The sequence below is a fragment of the Salvelinus alpinus genome, chromosome 10 (genome assembly GCF_045679555.1).
Source record: "Salvelinus alpinus chromosome 10, SLU_Salpinus.1, whole genome shotgun sequence".
Classification (NCBI taxonomy): domain Eukaryota; kingdom Metazoa; phylum Chordata; class Actinopteri; order Salmoniformes; family Salmonidae; genus Salvelinus; species Salvelinus alpinus.
This window is the reverse complement of record NC_092095.1, coordinates 50,311,694-50,328,148: the sequence shown is the minus strand read 5'-3', so window position 1 is coordinate 50,328,148 and position 16,455 is coordinate 50,311,694. Positions and strand designations below refer to the sequence as shown.

Here is a 16,455-nt window from a genome sequence, read left to right as displayed (position 1 = left end):
GTTGTTTTGTTCGATTATTCGTGTTCATTAAAATGGATAATCATCACGCTGCATATTGGTCCGACCTTTCTTACTCCTCGTCAGATGAGGAGGACGAATTCCATTACACCTGGTAGCTACACAAATACATCTGATGTTTTTATAGCAAGCGCAAATCAGAGTGAGTCTATTTGAGTTCTCGGTCATGTGTCACTGGTCATTTGACTAAAATGAAAACCTGCAGGGTTTAAGCAGGACCTTCAACAACTGTACTGAGTAGGCCAATCCCTGGAACTAAGTGCATAGTACTATGTGCAGGTGCATTCAATTCACTGTAGAACCGTTGGTCAATCTTCATGATATACACATTAATGGTACTATGGACAACAACACTGATGTTGAAACTTGATGGAAAACAACATTAAATAAAAATACCAATCAATTGTAAAAAGTGAACTTTATTGACAACAATAAGGTACATTATCGACAGCCCTCCATTGTCTTTCAGAGAAGGAATCAAACTTCCCTCAAAACACACAAAAGAACTACCTGCAATCAACTAAGTCAACAAATTATTTCCTGTATTGGTAAAGAATAAGCAGTAACACTTCTTCAGTTACAGTTACATGATAGGTTTTAATTACATGTGCTGAAAGTTAAAGGAGAACAAAAATGGCATATATCACACAGCAAAAAACAGCAGCGCTTTTATATGCATTCTTCATTAGCATTTACAGCACAAGTGACATGGTAGAATATGCTGGTTTACCAGTTTGGTATCAACCCCAGGTATCAATTTCTATTCTTATCTGTATTGCATCAGAAATCAAGCAATCATACATACAAATCTTAAACAAGTATAACTTAAAAATAACCACTTCTCAGTATAAATGTTGTTTTGTAAATAAACATGCACAATGCATTTTTTTTTAATACCATTTACCATGTGCATTTATGGTATCTTTCCTCACGTAAACACTAACGAGTGGCTTGCACCCCAAACAATTGACTTACTAGAAGACAAAACGTGATGCGGCTTTTAAGTTGAGCTTGAAACCAATCCTCATCCCAAATAGTACCCTACACATTCTATTTATATCCACCAAAAGAATCCCTTTCTCTAAGGCACTTTTTTCATTATACCTTCATCTATACAAACATTTCTAAATCCTTCTATTAAAATTGAATCCAATTAATAATTACATGAGTCTGCCATGTTGTAAAAGTATCCTTTGTGTGCATGGTTTGTTTTGATGTGTAACTACATACTCGCCTGGGGTATATTTTAAAACAAGCGCTGTTATTTGATGAAAAGAGAGATCCTACTGCCAATCAGAATGTGATATATGTGGAGACAGTTCAAGTAAAACAAACATGAAAGCTATGTGCAATGTAAACACAGGCAAATGTCAAATGTAGTTGTGGATAGTATTGGATAAGTATTCAAGTTGTAAATCTATCTAAGTGTCTTTACACAGCTAGATAAGGCGCACACAAAAAAAGAAAACATATAACTAACATTCTCCAAAAGTTAAATTCCAAACGAAAGACAAATGAAAAAATATATATAGATTTTATTGTATTTTGTTGCCCACTGACGTCTCCAGCAGACAGTTGATACCTGCTGATGGAAGAAGGTGTTCCTTCGCTATAGGTGAGGTTCCTCTATGATGACCTGATCGAAGTTAATATGACTTGAGCAAGTTGCTCATCACTGGAATCAGAGGAAGCACAGAAATAATGGTTATGTTATGTTCACAAAACAAAAAAACAATACATTGGAATTTAAAAGAACTTAAAACCCTTCTCAGCAGACCTTTTCCGGAGGGTTCCTTTGCCCTAATCTGTAGGAAAGAAAAGGAGGGCAGAGAGAAGTAAAGAAACAGAGGAGAAGCAAGACCCACCCAGAGAAAAGGCAGGAAAACAGAACAGGAATACTAGATGGAGATCTAGTATTAGGGAGTAGGGAGTATTTAGGAAGGTAGTAGATAGTGTAGGTAGTATATTGGAGTAGTGGGTAGTATATTGTAGGAGAGGGAGAGAGAGAGAGACTAGTGAGATCGTGTAATAACTAGTGCTTACATTGAGGACCAGACCGACCTCCATGTGCGTTCTTTCCCATTTCTGGGTCTGCACCTGAATGGAGAAATACATAAGCATTTACATCGAAGAACATGTTATGTGCCACAGACAACTTTATAGTGGGACCTCTAGACCCTTGTATCTTGCCTTGAGACATGGTTGTAGACTTGTATTAGATGCCATACAGGGATCTACAGCCAGGGCAACCTTTTATCCACTACTACACATACTGTACTGTACGTATCCCAATCCCATTCACTCACCTCCCTGAATCTTGAAACACAGTTTCTTCTTCTGGTAGGCAAAGTAGCTGGAGGCAGCGCCAAGGAGGGCCACTCCTATTGCACTCACTACGCCAGCGATCTGACCAGATCCAGCTTCTACATCTACACAACAAAAAGATCCATTGTCGTTGTTGTTTAGTTGATACGGTTGTTTTCTCTCTGATTGATTGTTATTAACCCTCCTGCTTTTTTTCCCGGTCGAATTTGACCGATTTACAAGTGTTATCTCTGAAAATTGTAGTTCATTTAATCTGATTGTAATAAGGTTCCATGACTTTGTCCACACAGGGCATTTGAATACACAAAATATATTTAGATGATTTTTGATGTTTTATTTAACTTTTGTACAGCTGTGGTGTTCCCGGTCAAAAATGACCGGTCATTAGAAATGAATGGGTGAGACTACAATTAGTGTATAAAATTGCGTTCAGGCACATGCCCATTCATCAGATGGACACACTTCCTCTCCCAGACCCCCACATGCATGTGTGTTTGAGCGCACACACACACACACACACACACACACACACACACACACACACACACACACACACACACACACACACACACACACACACACACACACACACACACACACACACACACACACACACACACACACACACACACACACACCTCACTCCCATTCTTGGCTTCCATGGCAACCCCCACAGGAACCTTTACCCAATAGAATCTTTCCCCAACAGGAACCACACCTGTTGGCATTCTCACAAACAATCGCAACATTGTTTCAATAATATAAAGAACTTTTCTCACAGCTCTGGTATATAAAGCTTTTTTGAGGCCTTTCTCACAATTCATTCCATGGCAGCACAATGACCAAACGATATACTGAGGCTCTTGATCATGTCTTTTATCATGACACTGGTGAGGAGGAGAGAGTCCTTGTTAAACTTTGACACAAATTAGTCTGTGATAAATAGCACAATATGTTTCATCTGAGTATTAATCCATAATTCATCTGTAAATAATCCATACATTATGCTTTTTTTACTCAAAAATGAGTTGTATGAGCTCAGGTCAATGAGGCCTACAGGCCATTAATAGCAAATAGAAGTTCAAAACTTGTAATGTTCACAATAACTTAAGTTGATAAAAAGATCTAACACAACATTAGGTGATAATATATGTATTATTATGGATTTATAATCAGCTGTAATGGGGCAGTAATTTTGGACCGGGAACACAGCATTAATTAACATGAAACAGGAGGGTTAAAGTCTATTAAAGAAAGTGTGAGTGAGTGAGGCTATTATTCATGTTGCATAACTTGCCTTTTTTTCTCAAAAACATAAGGCTCTAGTCTAGTTGCACACCAATGGAAAACATTAGGAACTATACCACAATTCCACAAGGTGGTGGTCGAGAGCCTTTTTATGAAGGCATCTGGTTGTAATGTGCTGGCAAATTATTTCTGGGTAGAAAATAGTGCAACAACAGAACACTACGGGGGCTGAAACACAAATATTCCAGAGTTTCTCTTTAAAAACATCTTTAAAACTATCTCGACAACAAAAAAAAACATGAAACCATGAAACCTCAGAGAAAGCCACAACCCAGTGATACAGTGAAGGACATAACACGAACCCAACTCCAAGGACACAGAAAGTAACAAAGAAAGAAATACACAATGGGATTAAAGTGAACAAACACTTGAACTTTTGATGAATAAACCTTACATACAAGTCAAAACTGGTTTTTCCCATTGAGAACCGCTGTGAGTAATAGTGTATCAAGCATTGAAACAGGGCGGTGCCCAGGGTAAAAACTGGATGACACCCCAACAAACGGTGACTTACTGCTGGAGAATGCAACCTACCGCCTGTGGCTACAATCGTACAGTTCAGTCCAATAACCTTCGCTCACAGTCACACATGGAAGCTATATTCTTCAAGAGCCGGGTGCATGGATTCCATCAACAGAAACCACGCTATGTGTTATACCAGAACACCATCAATCAGAACACTGTTCAGCAGGCTTTATTAACATCTGAAGGAATACAACAACAGACAAAGAGACGACAATAGCAATGTGTTGATAGCTAACCTCTCCGCTGTAACACACACAAGAAAGAGAGGTAGCACTTCTAACATGGTAAGACACGTTGTAATGGAGACAATATTTTGTGTTTGAATGCAAGTGGCCAAAGAAACATACCCCCAATGAAAAAGACATCCTTCAACCTTACAGGAACATTCACCATGATACATAAATCATTTGTAAACGCACAAGATTGTATAACCTCTTCTGGCTTAGCAAATTTATTAGAAATGTTGGAATATGAGAGAACTGCATGTCAGGATGTTCTAGAACACATTAGCACAAAAAAAGTGTTGGATCTTTCAACCGAGTGCTGTGAAGTTTGGCTATGCTAGGAATGTGTGCTGACTAGGCCTCTGTGAGGGGCTGTTAGGGCTAGGCTGCAAAAGCCTTAGTAAGTAACGGGCTTAGGGTACAGTAATGATGGGCATGTTATGACAGGATGCGACACAGGAAAAACATTTCAACAAAGACCTTCCAAGACATCTGGACTATGACCCATAATTGTCCAAAATTGTAAACATTGAGGGCTTCTCTAGCATTTTTATATCTTCATTATTTTTTGCATTAATTGACATGTCATCTGGAAAGACTATCACACAAGAAGGAACGCACATATGAAACAACTACATGCAATGCATAAGAATGCCTGAAAAACCACACTAACCGTGGAAAATGTGGTTTCCACTGGCAAGTGGCCAAATATTGATAATAATATCAGTAACCGCTATCTTTAGGCTTATAGCTGTAACATTTTACAAAACAGAATCCCATAAGCTCAACACACAGGGATGATTCAGAAACTGTGACTTCAGAAAGTAAAGAGAAGGGTGGGGTGTCAAAGAGGAGATGGAGAGCACACCCACTCCTTAAGGGATAAAACCTCTGAACTTTGTACTAACCCTAGCTTTAACCCAGTGAAAACTGGAGCCTACACTCAGAAAAAAAAGGATCTCTCTAGAACCTAAAAGAGTTATTCGGCTGTCCTATATTAGAATCCCGTTTGGTTCCAGGTGGAAACAAAGAGAGTTCTACATGGAACCCAAAGGGGTTATCCTATAGGGACAGCCAAATAAACCTTTTGGAACCATTTTTTCTAAGTGTACAAACCATTGATCAGCCCTGAGAGGTGTTTTAAAGCACCTCAAACCTTTAACACCATGTAAACAACTAATCAGAACACTCCCTCATATCTGAGCACCAATCAGAACATAGGTGGATAGATGACTTCCTGATTCCTGAAAGTGACTGGAGGCTCATTCATTGGCCCACATCCAAAAGCTCCATGGCCTTCTCTAACAGAGGCAACACTGCTTGCTTTATGTTGGATATCCAAACATGGACGCCCTCTGGCATGTTAGCATCTAGCATCTTCAGGAATTGGCCCCACAGTAGGTCTAGATCTGCAACGACACAGAATCGTACCTGGGTTTTAGGCTATGGCCAATAGTGTGCACCCAATCAAGCCAATCAGAGTTAATTCCCCTTTGTATCCCAAACCAATAGTTCCCAATGTTCCCATAAAGCTTACTGTAATTATTTACCCAGAAGTTAAACTATATTTCTTGCTACTTAGGAAACAATTGCCATCCTCAAGCCTCCACTTGCACTATTTGATCAGGGAATCCTCAAAGCATGTTTCAACACATTTAGTTTGATAGACCTCATCCGCTCAGCGCAGCCCTTTAATTTGTTTTATTATTCATTTTCAGTATCTGTGCTGTGTTTGGATTGAAACAGGGAGTATAGAACAACATAATCCGACCGTGAGGAGCACACACTAAAACCAGGGAAACAATCAGCCAACTTCCTCTGAGACAGGAAACGGATATGACTATAAAAGCCATATCATATTAGTCCCTCAAGAGGTGTGGAAAGAATTCATTGTCACTGAGATTCTTAATACTGCAGGCCTTTGACATCATGGTAAAGATGAGTGGTAAGAGTTAAATGAAAGGACTGGGTGTGGGTACAGTGGGCGAATACGGACTCTAAAGATTCCACCTAAATCTGGAGCGAAATAGCCAGAGAAATAGCCGTTCAACTTGACAAATGGCACCCCATGTAATTCCTCCTCTGAGACGCTTGATAATTAACATTATTTATTGTGGAAATAAATGGATTGATTGTTTTACCTTGAGGTTGATCTGCAGGAGCACCACCTCCTCCTGAAGAGGGAAAAAGAAAGCGAGAAAGTAAGCAATAGATCCATGTTTGTGTACTTACATTTTTCAGTATTACTGTTTTGAATCAGTTTTACTAGCAGCACACAAGAACTTCAGACAAACTTCAGGCGAACCGAAAGTGCTATAAATGGCGTACCATTGGGATCTGAGGGGGCTGGGTCAGCGGCACATGCTATAGATTCTAAGAGGGAGTAGATGCACTTCTACTCCCTCTTAGAATCTGTAGTATATACTTCTAGACATACTGTACATAGAAGTAGCTAGATAGGCCTGTGTGTGCTATTTACACGTATGTGCAAATGTTCATGAAGACTTCAGAGAAGTATTATATAAAGACTTCATATAGTTGGTCAAATATTTCCAGATTCCTTTCAACATGTCGTCTTTAGCTTTCTAAAGCTCTCTTCCAAAGGGGCTCTCTAGTCATTACTGTGAGGGCTGAGATCTTCCCCTTACACCGAGTTCAATGACAGTTAATTTCAGTTTGTTTCCAGCTCCTCTGGACTCTCCAAAGTATCATGCAGGATAGCATCAGACGAACAGGCATATGGCACTAATTACATTGGTAACCATGAGGGGTTTTCCTATTCCCTATTTCTGCTTTTTTTCTCTCTTTTGTAAAGAACAAGTAATTACTTCCATTCTAAGTGACTTAGAGGAAAAAGAGAAAGGAAATGCGTATACAGTTTTAAGACAGAACAGTTCTGTTTTAGTCCACAGTGAATTTAGCACTGCAATTCATTTTAATATGGCAACAATGGACCATTTCTGTCGGGTCCCCAGCCTCCCCGATATACTCTATTGTGCGTATTTTGACGTATGCTAGACTGAGTAGAAACTACTCTCCCTCAATAGTACGATTGCAGGCCTACTGTTGGAAGTCAAACCCGTGAACTAATTTGTTTGAGCAACACCCTTTGTCTTGCCTGTGACACTGCTTCTAAACTTAAATGTCCTACCTCCTCCTCCTCCTCCACCACCTCCCTTGCCGGGATCAGGCTTGTAGCCACCGTTATCGCTCACATCAAACAGGTCGCTGTCGCCGAAGGACCCGCCACCTTCCAGATGAAAACAGTATAGCAACAGTGAGTCAGTAACAATTAGCATTGTTTTCCTGGGAGTCCATAATAACAATAGACAGTAGCACACACATAGTATATGATCATCAAACTGAGGAAATAAATGAATATATCCAATGCTTAGTACCGGTGCCTCCATCTTTAGGTGGAACAACAGCTGGTTTATCCGGTACGGGATCTATGGATGATAGACATTACAGAACAAGGAAGAGGAGTGGGAAGTTATATTACATTATAACACGTTATAATAACATTATAATAGGTTTTCACACTGGGAAGCATGCCACTAGTCCCTCATACCATTTCCTCCGACATTAGATGTGAAAACATCAGCACCTACAATCACTTAAGATCTTAAGTGAAAGTGACAGTGTGGTTAAGCAGGTTTTGAAAGCTCAAGAGGCCCAGCTTCTTATCAAGAGAGGTGAGAGTGTGAGAGTCACTGGACGCAAAGCAGAGGGAATCTCCTTTACATACCCAGCCATCACCATGTCTCAAGACATCTCAAGACGTCTCAAGACAAAAGGTGATTGCTGGGTATGTAATGGCTGTTGAGGAAAAGCTTAATCATAGATAGCAGTGGGTGTGATTCATCACAAACCCGGTTGATTGCTTGATTCAATGATTGATGAATTGTTTGTTTGTCGATTGGGTTAAGGAAACAGGGAGGGAGGGACAAAGGGAGAATCCCCAATATAGACCTGCACCAAATAGAAAGACTTCTTCCCTAGACTGAGAAACTAACAATAACTTTGACTTTACCTGGACCCAAGGCATCAGACAGGTCAAAACCCATCCCATCTATGAAGAGAAAATATAACAGAAAACATTCTATGATTGTATCATTTACAATGGATGACATCTCCCATCTTGAGGTCAATACTAGGTTTGCTTTAGGAATCAGAAGCCGGGCCTAAAATTAACTGTTTGGTCTGCAGCCACTGTGGCAGGTACTCGCCACTCAGATTTTTTACCAGCCAAAACATTACACTTTTTTTTTTTACGGATGACCATGCTTTGTAATGTTTCTAAAACAAGAAATGTATTAGTAAGAAGTAATGTGGTATATTGGGATATAGGATTCATATTTCATTGTGCGATTAGCAGCTGTGAAACAAAACAGCAGAAATACTTTTGAAAACAGCTACTGCAGCATTTTTCTGCAATAAATTGCCATTCGCACTTTTGACTACTTTATTCACAAATGTAATGCTCGCACTGTAGAGACCTGCAAATTGAACACCGTGGCTGGTGAAATAGACATTCTTACCCGCCAATACCTAAATCTACCCACATTTGGCGGGTGGTGGATGTTCATTTTATGCACTGATCAGAATGTCTTTCTGTGTTCAATAATCTGAGAGCTAGAATCCAGATCAAATAGGATGGATACTGTAATTACAAGTGATGGGTGTTACTTCAGCTGGTTGAGTTAATTTACTTACCATCAAATGGTTTTTTGGGATCTACAGGTGCGGGAGGAGGGGCAGGTTTGGGATCTGGAAAGGGCATCAAGTATATCAACTATAAGAGCATTGTATTCCACATTTGGAAAATGATTGGACAAATGATTGGACAACATATTTAGTTAAGAACACATTAAATAAACACATTGACGTATCCATAAAATCTAAATAATCTGAGAACAGAAAGAAAATCTTAGTTGAAATACATGTGAGCTATCCATTAATTTGACATGTGTTGGCCATAGATGCCTTACTAGTTCCACCTTCTTTAGGAGGGATCCCAGCTGGTTTACCAGGCTCTAAGAAGAGGAAAGGTGAATCAAGGAAAATGGATTAAAAAAAGCCTCAACTTTAAACCATAATTCCCAGGATTTTCACCTTTGAGTTTTACCATTTTAAAGCCAGGAAAGGAAAACTTATTAGAATTATAGCATAATAAAATAAGGTGATCCAGGCTGGGATTTGCTGAAAGGGATGGGTGTTTAATTTAGCCAGTTATTACTGGTTGAATATAACTGAATACCACAACAGTATAACTATACACTTTGATGCAGTTATAAATCTATCACCCAAATCGCAAACTGGATGAACCCTTAAAAGCAAATCATTGAAAAAGAAATCAGAGACAAGGAATGATCCAATCTTATTATCCCAGCACCAACGAGCTGGTGAGAGTAAGTCTGTTGAATGGGAAGGGTAACCAAATGTAAGTCTGATATATAGAAAAGTTCCAAGAGGAAAACCAACACCTAGAGCATCGAATAGATCAAATCCTCCTCCTGGAGATGAAGAAATATAATGACATTTATTTATGCTTTTAGCATGATTATAACACTGTCAACACAGAAGAATCTGGTCATGTAGAGGGGTATTTGAAGAAGTGTGACAACACAAAGGAAATCCTTGCATAGAGTTGATAAGAGTCCCTTCGGGAGGCTGGGCCACCCTACAGTCACATGCTGTGCTCATATTCTGTTTCTTTAAAGTGGTTACTCATGTTGAGTCATACGAGTCGTGACTAATGAGATGCCTATCTTCCCTTGCTTGTGACTTCTTGTTGATTTCCAGAGTTTGTTTCATCCCACAGTCAGTGTTATATTATGTGATAGGTTTCCCTACCTGGACTGGGATCCTTTGCAGGTTTCTTTGGCTGTTTTGGAATAGCAGTTGCCTTCGGGTTATCTAAACAAAGAGAGAGTTTTTTTTTGCCTTTCATTAAATCATTAATCACATTTCATCTATAAATCTGTATAAATCTATACGGCTGGAAATGTTAACGAAACAAAAATCTGTACTATAATAACAGGATCATCATGTGTTATGAGTATTAAGAATTCAAATTGTTATTTCTAATCATATATAAAAGATTTTCAGAAGGCCTACATTATATTTGGACCTGAAATCCTGTTCAGTAATAACTAACTAACCAATTTGCATTATGCAAAATGCATTCAACTGGATCAGAGCCAGACAGCGCTGTGAGCAGTGCTACAGATAGGCAGAGGAGGAAGACGTACCACCTGAACACAGTGAGGAACAGCCATTACACCTGTTTCGTCAGTATGAACTACATCTACAGTTGGCTTACCTATCAACAGACATAAAAAATAAAATAAAAAGATCAAGAAACTTACCCAAATCTAAGGCATCAGAAAGATCAAATTCTGTGGGACAAAGATGAAATACTATTGGTCAGCCACAATGTCCAAGACAACGCCGAAACACCCACAACACTGGCTGTCTACGCATCTTAGTTAGCACCACTTTCTACTCAACTAACTCAACTAGCTTTTTTAACTGTGTGCTAAAAACGTTCCATGGAACTACCAGTTGCTATGTGCGTGTCTGATATTGTGACATCCTGTATTGGTTGCCTGGTGAAGTTTTGTTATGGGGGAACTGGCCTTGCCTGGCATGCAGTCTGATGCTACTACAGTCAGTTGTGGTTTGACGGTTTGAATGACTCATAGGCAGCTGAAACCGGAGAGCTGTCTCCTTGAACACTCTACTTTCTCTACTCTGCCTTGGCTGTAGTTAAACCTTTAGGAATGAACCAGGCTAAGACTGAACTAGCACACTAACTAATTAACTAATTACCTAATTAGCCAACCCACTTAAAATAGAGGCCTCCCAGTTTGAACTTACTGTGTCCGAACCTTCGACTGTATAAGAATAAGGTCTCAAGTGAAACTGAGCAGAAAAGTCAGATAGTTGCTTCTTACACTGTAAAACCAAGTGTTTAGGATCTGAACACATATCTAAACTAACACTTTTCTGAGACACTTTTTAACACGCATCAAGGCATTTAGAATTTAAATGAAAACACATCACAGTGTTTAGATTGTAACACTTGTTAACCACATGAACACGTTTATTCAGCACAAGGCGTTTAGGTTTTAAAAACTAAACACTGGGGGTGTTGCTTGAACACTGTAGGGAGTAAAGCAGTATTTTCATATTTCCCAGCATGCCTCTTGAGTGAATGTGAGCAATGCAACCCATGACTGTGTTTGTTAGTGACAGAGAGATGCTTGTTGCAATAAATTCAGTCCAAGTAATTACCTAAATTAATCTGTAACCCTTTATGACCACATATTATACATTGACCTTATGAACATTAGGAACACCTGCTCTTTCCATGACATAGACTGACCTACTAATAAAATACTCATGAGGGGGTAAATCAGGGGTACTCTGGCAGAGCAAATTCTGTTGGTGGTACAGTAACTGCAAAAGGATGAGAACCACTGACCTAAATGATCTAAACTAAAACAACCATCTCAGTAACGCGTGAAATAAATCCAACCCCTCACAGATTGGATTCGTTTTTTGTTTTATGAAGTTATTTATCTTTGTATAGTATAACATCAATTAATCAATCAATGTGTATGAGGAAACATAGATTTTAAAACAAACTATTCTACAAATCAACCTGCAACAAAGCATGCTGGGAAATATGATAATGAGGGCCCCTCCCATGTCTTTTTCACTCTGAGAGAGTTACCAGAAATGAACTCAACACAGCCAAGTAACAACAACACCATGCGATTAAAAAGATTTCTTGAATCAAATGTCCTGTCCAGTTAAGTGACAGACATTCCTAACACTGATCTGAATAAGGCATGGGAAGTCACATCAATTTCTAATGACTAAATGCACACTAAACAGGATGATGGGAAAGTAAACAGTAGTGTTATAAAACGTAATACTTAAGAGATATATGCGTTCTCTTGGTTGGAAACTGACTGGAAAAAGTTGAGTATCAGGTTTAATCTTGCGATCTAAATGCCTTTGATTAAGATGAAAACCTTTATTGGCTAATTTAAATGCCTAATGTTTAAGATTTAAACACTGATATTTGAGTTATAAACGTGTCACATGTTTCATGGTTTTACAGTGTACTTTCAGAAGAAAGATCAACAAGCTATTAACTGTATCAACTAACTAAATATAACCCACTTGTACTAATTATTTCACTGTGTACTGGACACTTGAGGCAATGATGGGGTAGTATAAAACAGTCTTTCTTCAGTTCAGTCTGGCTGTTAAATCTAGGCATCACATGTGTCATCATGAAGACAGCGTGCCCATCTGGGTAGGGGTTTGGGCCTGCATGCCTGTTGTCAACTCTAGCCAATTCTGGAGCAGCCTCACACAGGAAGCCAAGAGACACAGCCATTCACAGGATAGGAAATATATGTTGAATGTTACGTTCATTGGGTGCTGAGTATAACTCACAGAGGAGCTATAAGGCTGAAAAGTCTTTCAAAGTCCAATATCTTGTAAATTTTCCCTGCAACAGGGTGATCAAATTAAGATCGTAAACCTATATATTTTTTTACAAACATTGCATTGTGGGAAAGAGGATCTGAAACATTGGGGTGAGAGCAACAGTATCTGATAGTATCTGATTAAAAACTAGCAACTAGCAAATGTATTGCCAACTAAGTTTGTTGGAGCTACTTTCTATCTGTATATTTTTCAACTGACACACAAGTACAGAGAGCCTACAAAAAAAACAAGGTAGCTTAGCTTGAAAGTGTCTCGAAATAAGAAAAACTTCAGCGAGAGAGTTGTTAGTATGCAGTACAGGGAACTGTGTTCTGCAAACCTCCCTTACCTTTCAGTAATTAAATCCTGCTAGAAAACAAAACACTCTCTCTGTGCCTTTCAGACTTGTTTTTCAAAGTTGTGCCCAGTTGTGCAAGTTAGTATTGCACGCACATGTGCTTCCCTATGAGCCAAAGACACTACCCTGATCATAAAGGGCAGACTAGACACACCCTTGAGTCATATACTACCACACTAAGATGAGTCAGAACTCTTCTGAGAGCAAGGATTATAAAACTGTACAAGAAGTACACAAGTGTTGTAGTAGCCTACACATTTGAAAAGGTTATACTGCCTTGCTGTTAAAAAGGATCTTCAGGATCAGTAGGTCCCCTGTGGGACGGTTGAGCTAACGTAGGCTAATGCGATTAGCATGAGGTTGTAAGTAACAAGACAATTTCCCAGGACATAGACATATCTGATATTGGCAGAAAGCTTAAATTATTGTTGATTTAACTGCACTGTCCAATTTACAGTAGCTATTACAGTGAATAATACCATGATATTGTTTGAGGAGAGTGCACAGTTTTGAACATGAAAAGTTCTTAATAAACAAATTAGGCACATTTTGGCAGTCTTGATACAAGATTTTTAACAGAAATGCAATGGTTCATTGGATCAGTCTAAAACTTTGCACACCACCTAGTTGCCAAAATCGTAATTGCACCTGGGCTGTAATAATATATTATGGCCTTTCTCTTGCATTTCTCTTGCATTTCAAAGATGATGAAACAAAAAACGGTTGTTTTTTTCTTTGCATTATCTTTAAACAAATCTAATGTGTTATATTCTCCTACATTCCTTTCGCATTTCCACAAACTTCAAAGTGTTTCCTTTCAAATGGAACCAAGACAATGCATATCCTTGCTTCAGGGCCTGAGCTACAGGCAGTTAGATTTGGGTATGTCATTTTAGTCGAAAATTGAAAAAAGGGGGCCGATCCTTATTGTCATTCTTAGCTGTTCAACTAAAAACTGCATGGGTGAGTGGGGTGCGAAACAAATGCATGCAACAGGCGCGTGCCCTAACACAAATAGACATAACACATAGGGGGGCGCAGACATGGAATTTCCCAGTCTATTTTCTTGCCTAAATCTATAAACGTATTTCTACTACTTGTAGGCCAATCTTGTGTGTACCTTATCCAAAGGATGGGCCTAAGCAAGACGTATACCTTTAAATAGGCCTACGTTAACATCAACATAACAACAAAAACAACAATAATAGCAATCATCATTATCATCATATTATTATCATTATCATAATAGCTATTCATAATAGGCCTAATAATGGCTTGGTTATGTATCCTGGGTGGGGGAAAAAAAACTTACCTTGTGTTTTCGTCCCTATAGCAAGAGTTACAAGCAAGGCAATCCATAAGCAAGATTTCATGTCTGCTGAATAGGAAAGAAAACAAAAGTTTTCCTGAATTATCCGATGCTGGATCGATATGGCTATTTTAACTAATTCCTTGCTCGGAGTTCTTTGTCAAAATAAATCGGTAACTTTAGGGTGTGTCAACGTGCCTACCAGCGCTCGAGTGTTCTCCAGTTACAGAGTGGCAGTCAACTTTCCAACAGAATGAAAGAGCAGTCACTGTGGGTGTGCTGCGGTAACTTCATTAAATAAAGGCGTTACCCTTGCCGCGCATCAGGTCACAAGCTGAGAGAAGTGAGGGGCATAAGCCTAAATTGACATTACTCTTGTTGCCTATCACCATCAATTGATTGAAAATGAATGTAATTATCCTTACTCAAACGCTATATGAACTGTCTCTATTCAAGGGAAATTATTATTTTATCAGCATATGCGTATAGGCTACACAAAAGCTATTTTGCATCAATTTCATTGTTTATGATGTAAAATAATAGAACCCTGCAGACACCTACGTTCAATTATTTCCCAAATACTCCTCAGCAGATCCAAATGTGTGGTACTCCCATAACACATTGGCTATATGAACGGGACGATTGAGAGCGAGAGAGAGAGCGAGAGAGAGAGAGAGAAGGGAGCAACATGAGCTCCTGATATATTTGATTTTTTAGGTTTTTAGAATGAGATAAACACTCTAATCGAAGAAGAATTCCAGACAAGAAGTGATGAACAACAACTCTATACATTCAGAATAGAAAAAAAAAGTAACTTTGCGCCTCAAGTTAAGAAGTCTTGAGTCTAGCTAGCTAGCTACACAACAAAGACCCAGCCAGCAGACTAACAAGCTAGCCATAAGAAACGAGATAGAACAAACCTAACAAGGTCAGTTAATACAACTACATCAAACGACCAAACTGAGTGAGTAAACCAAAAAGGAGCACGGACTAACTGTAAACATATCTTCAGTCTTTTGTGTGAGGATTTTTCACTATATTTGCTGATTTTTGAAAGTAGCGCGAACAGCAGACGAACAAATCGGTTGCCATGGCAACGGGGCAGCAGAACAGCGCAGCAGTAGCGGTAGTAGCAGAGCGCACAGACACCATGTCCCCACTCCCCCTCAGCGCAGAATCCATTCTCTACCCAAAAAAGGTCAAAAATGACACAATGAGGAAAGCTTTCAAACAGAAACTACTAGAGGAGAGGCCAGAAACCCTTTTTGCAGACCTCTACAAAAACGGTGACGTGAGTAATCTCATCTTCCTCACTGACCAGCCAAATGCATGGCGCTCAGCAGTCTGCTCTCACTACCCATGCATAAAGAAAGAGGGAATCTGTAATGGGTGGAAGCTGAAAATCAAAGAGACAGACGACCCTGACAGCACCATGATAACAATCAACCTCTACAAGACTGGGACTGTCATGGTGCAAGGTAACATCAGGCTGTTTGAAACAGACTTTCAGACCATTAAGGAGAGAGCGGAGAGAGAGAAGGACACCACCAGTGACATGCCCTCCCACAAGACAAACTCCCCCAGCACCACCCTCACCCTTACCCTCCCCACCCAACAAGGCACATCCAGCACCTCTCTTCCCACCATAGTGGAGGACACGCCCCAAGAGGAGAGCGACCCCCTCAGTGCAGAGCAGGCTCAGGCCCTCCTCACCACCATGGCTGCCATGAGGGATGAGTTCACCAAACTGGAGGGGGAGGTGGTCCTGCTCAGGGAGAGCGTGAGCAAACAGCAACCAGACAACCACACCTTAGAGGAGCTCCTAACCAAGGTGAGGACAGAGCAGGACAGCAGCCTTGCAACACAGCTGAAAGAGGTTC

At 39.7% G+C, this 16,455-nt stretch overlaps 1 protein-coding gene across 7 annotated transcripts; it reads right to left on the bottom strand.

Annotated features, from left to right (window-relative positions):
- Positions 1 to 419: 419 nt before the first annotated feature.
- On the bottom strand, positions 420 to 14,868 carry LOC139532205 (CD99 antigen-like protein 2). 7 transcript variants are annotated; one of them, XM_071329524.1, is made up of 13 exons: positions 14,778 to 14,868; positions 14,579 to 14,644; positions 10,772 to 10,801; positions 10,257 to 10,319; positions 9,392 to 9,436; positions 9,117 to 9,170; positions 8,434 to 8,472; positions 7,799 to 7,849; positions 7,552 to 7,650; positions 6,542 to 6,574; positions 2,325 to 2,447; positions 2,062 to 2,115; positions 420 to 1,693 (listed from the first exon to the last, which is right to left on the bottom strand). In XM_071329524.1, exons 2-13 carry the CDS (start codon positions 14,637 to 14,639, stop codon positions 1,665 to 1,667), a joined length of 681 nt encoding a protein of 226 aa, XP_071185625.1. In that variant the 5' UTR covers positions 14,640 to 14,644; positions 14,778 to 14,868; the 3' UTR covers positions 420 to 1,664. The 7 variants fall into 7 exon arrangements, with proteins under 7 accessions (XP_071185625.1, XP_071185624.1, XP_071185626.1 ...); XM_071329523.1 differs by having other exon boundaries at positions 14,579 to 14,835; XM_071329525.1 differs by lacking the exon at positions 8,434 to 8,472 and having other exon boundaries at positions 14,579 to 14,839.
- Positions 14,869 to 16,455: the final 1,587 nt, after the last annotated feature.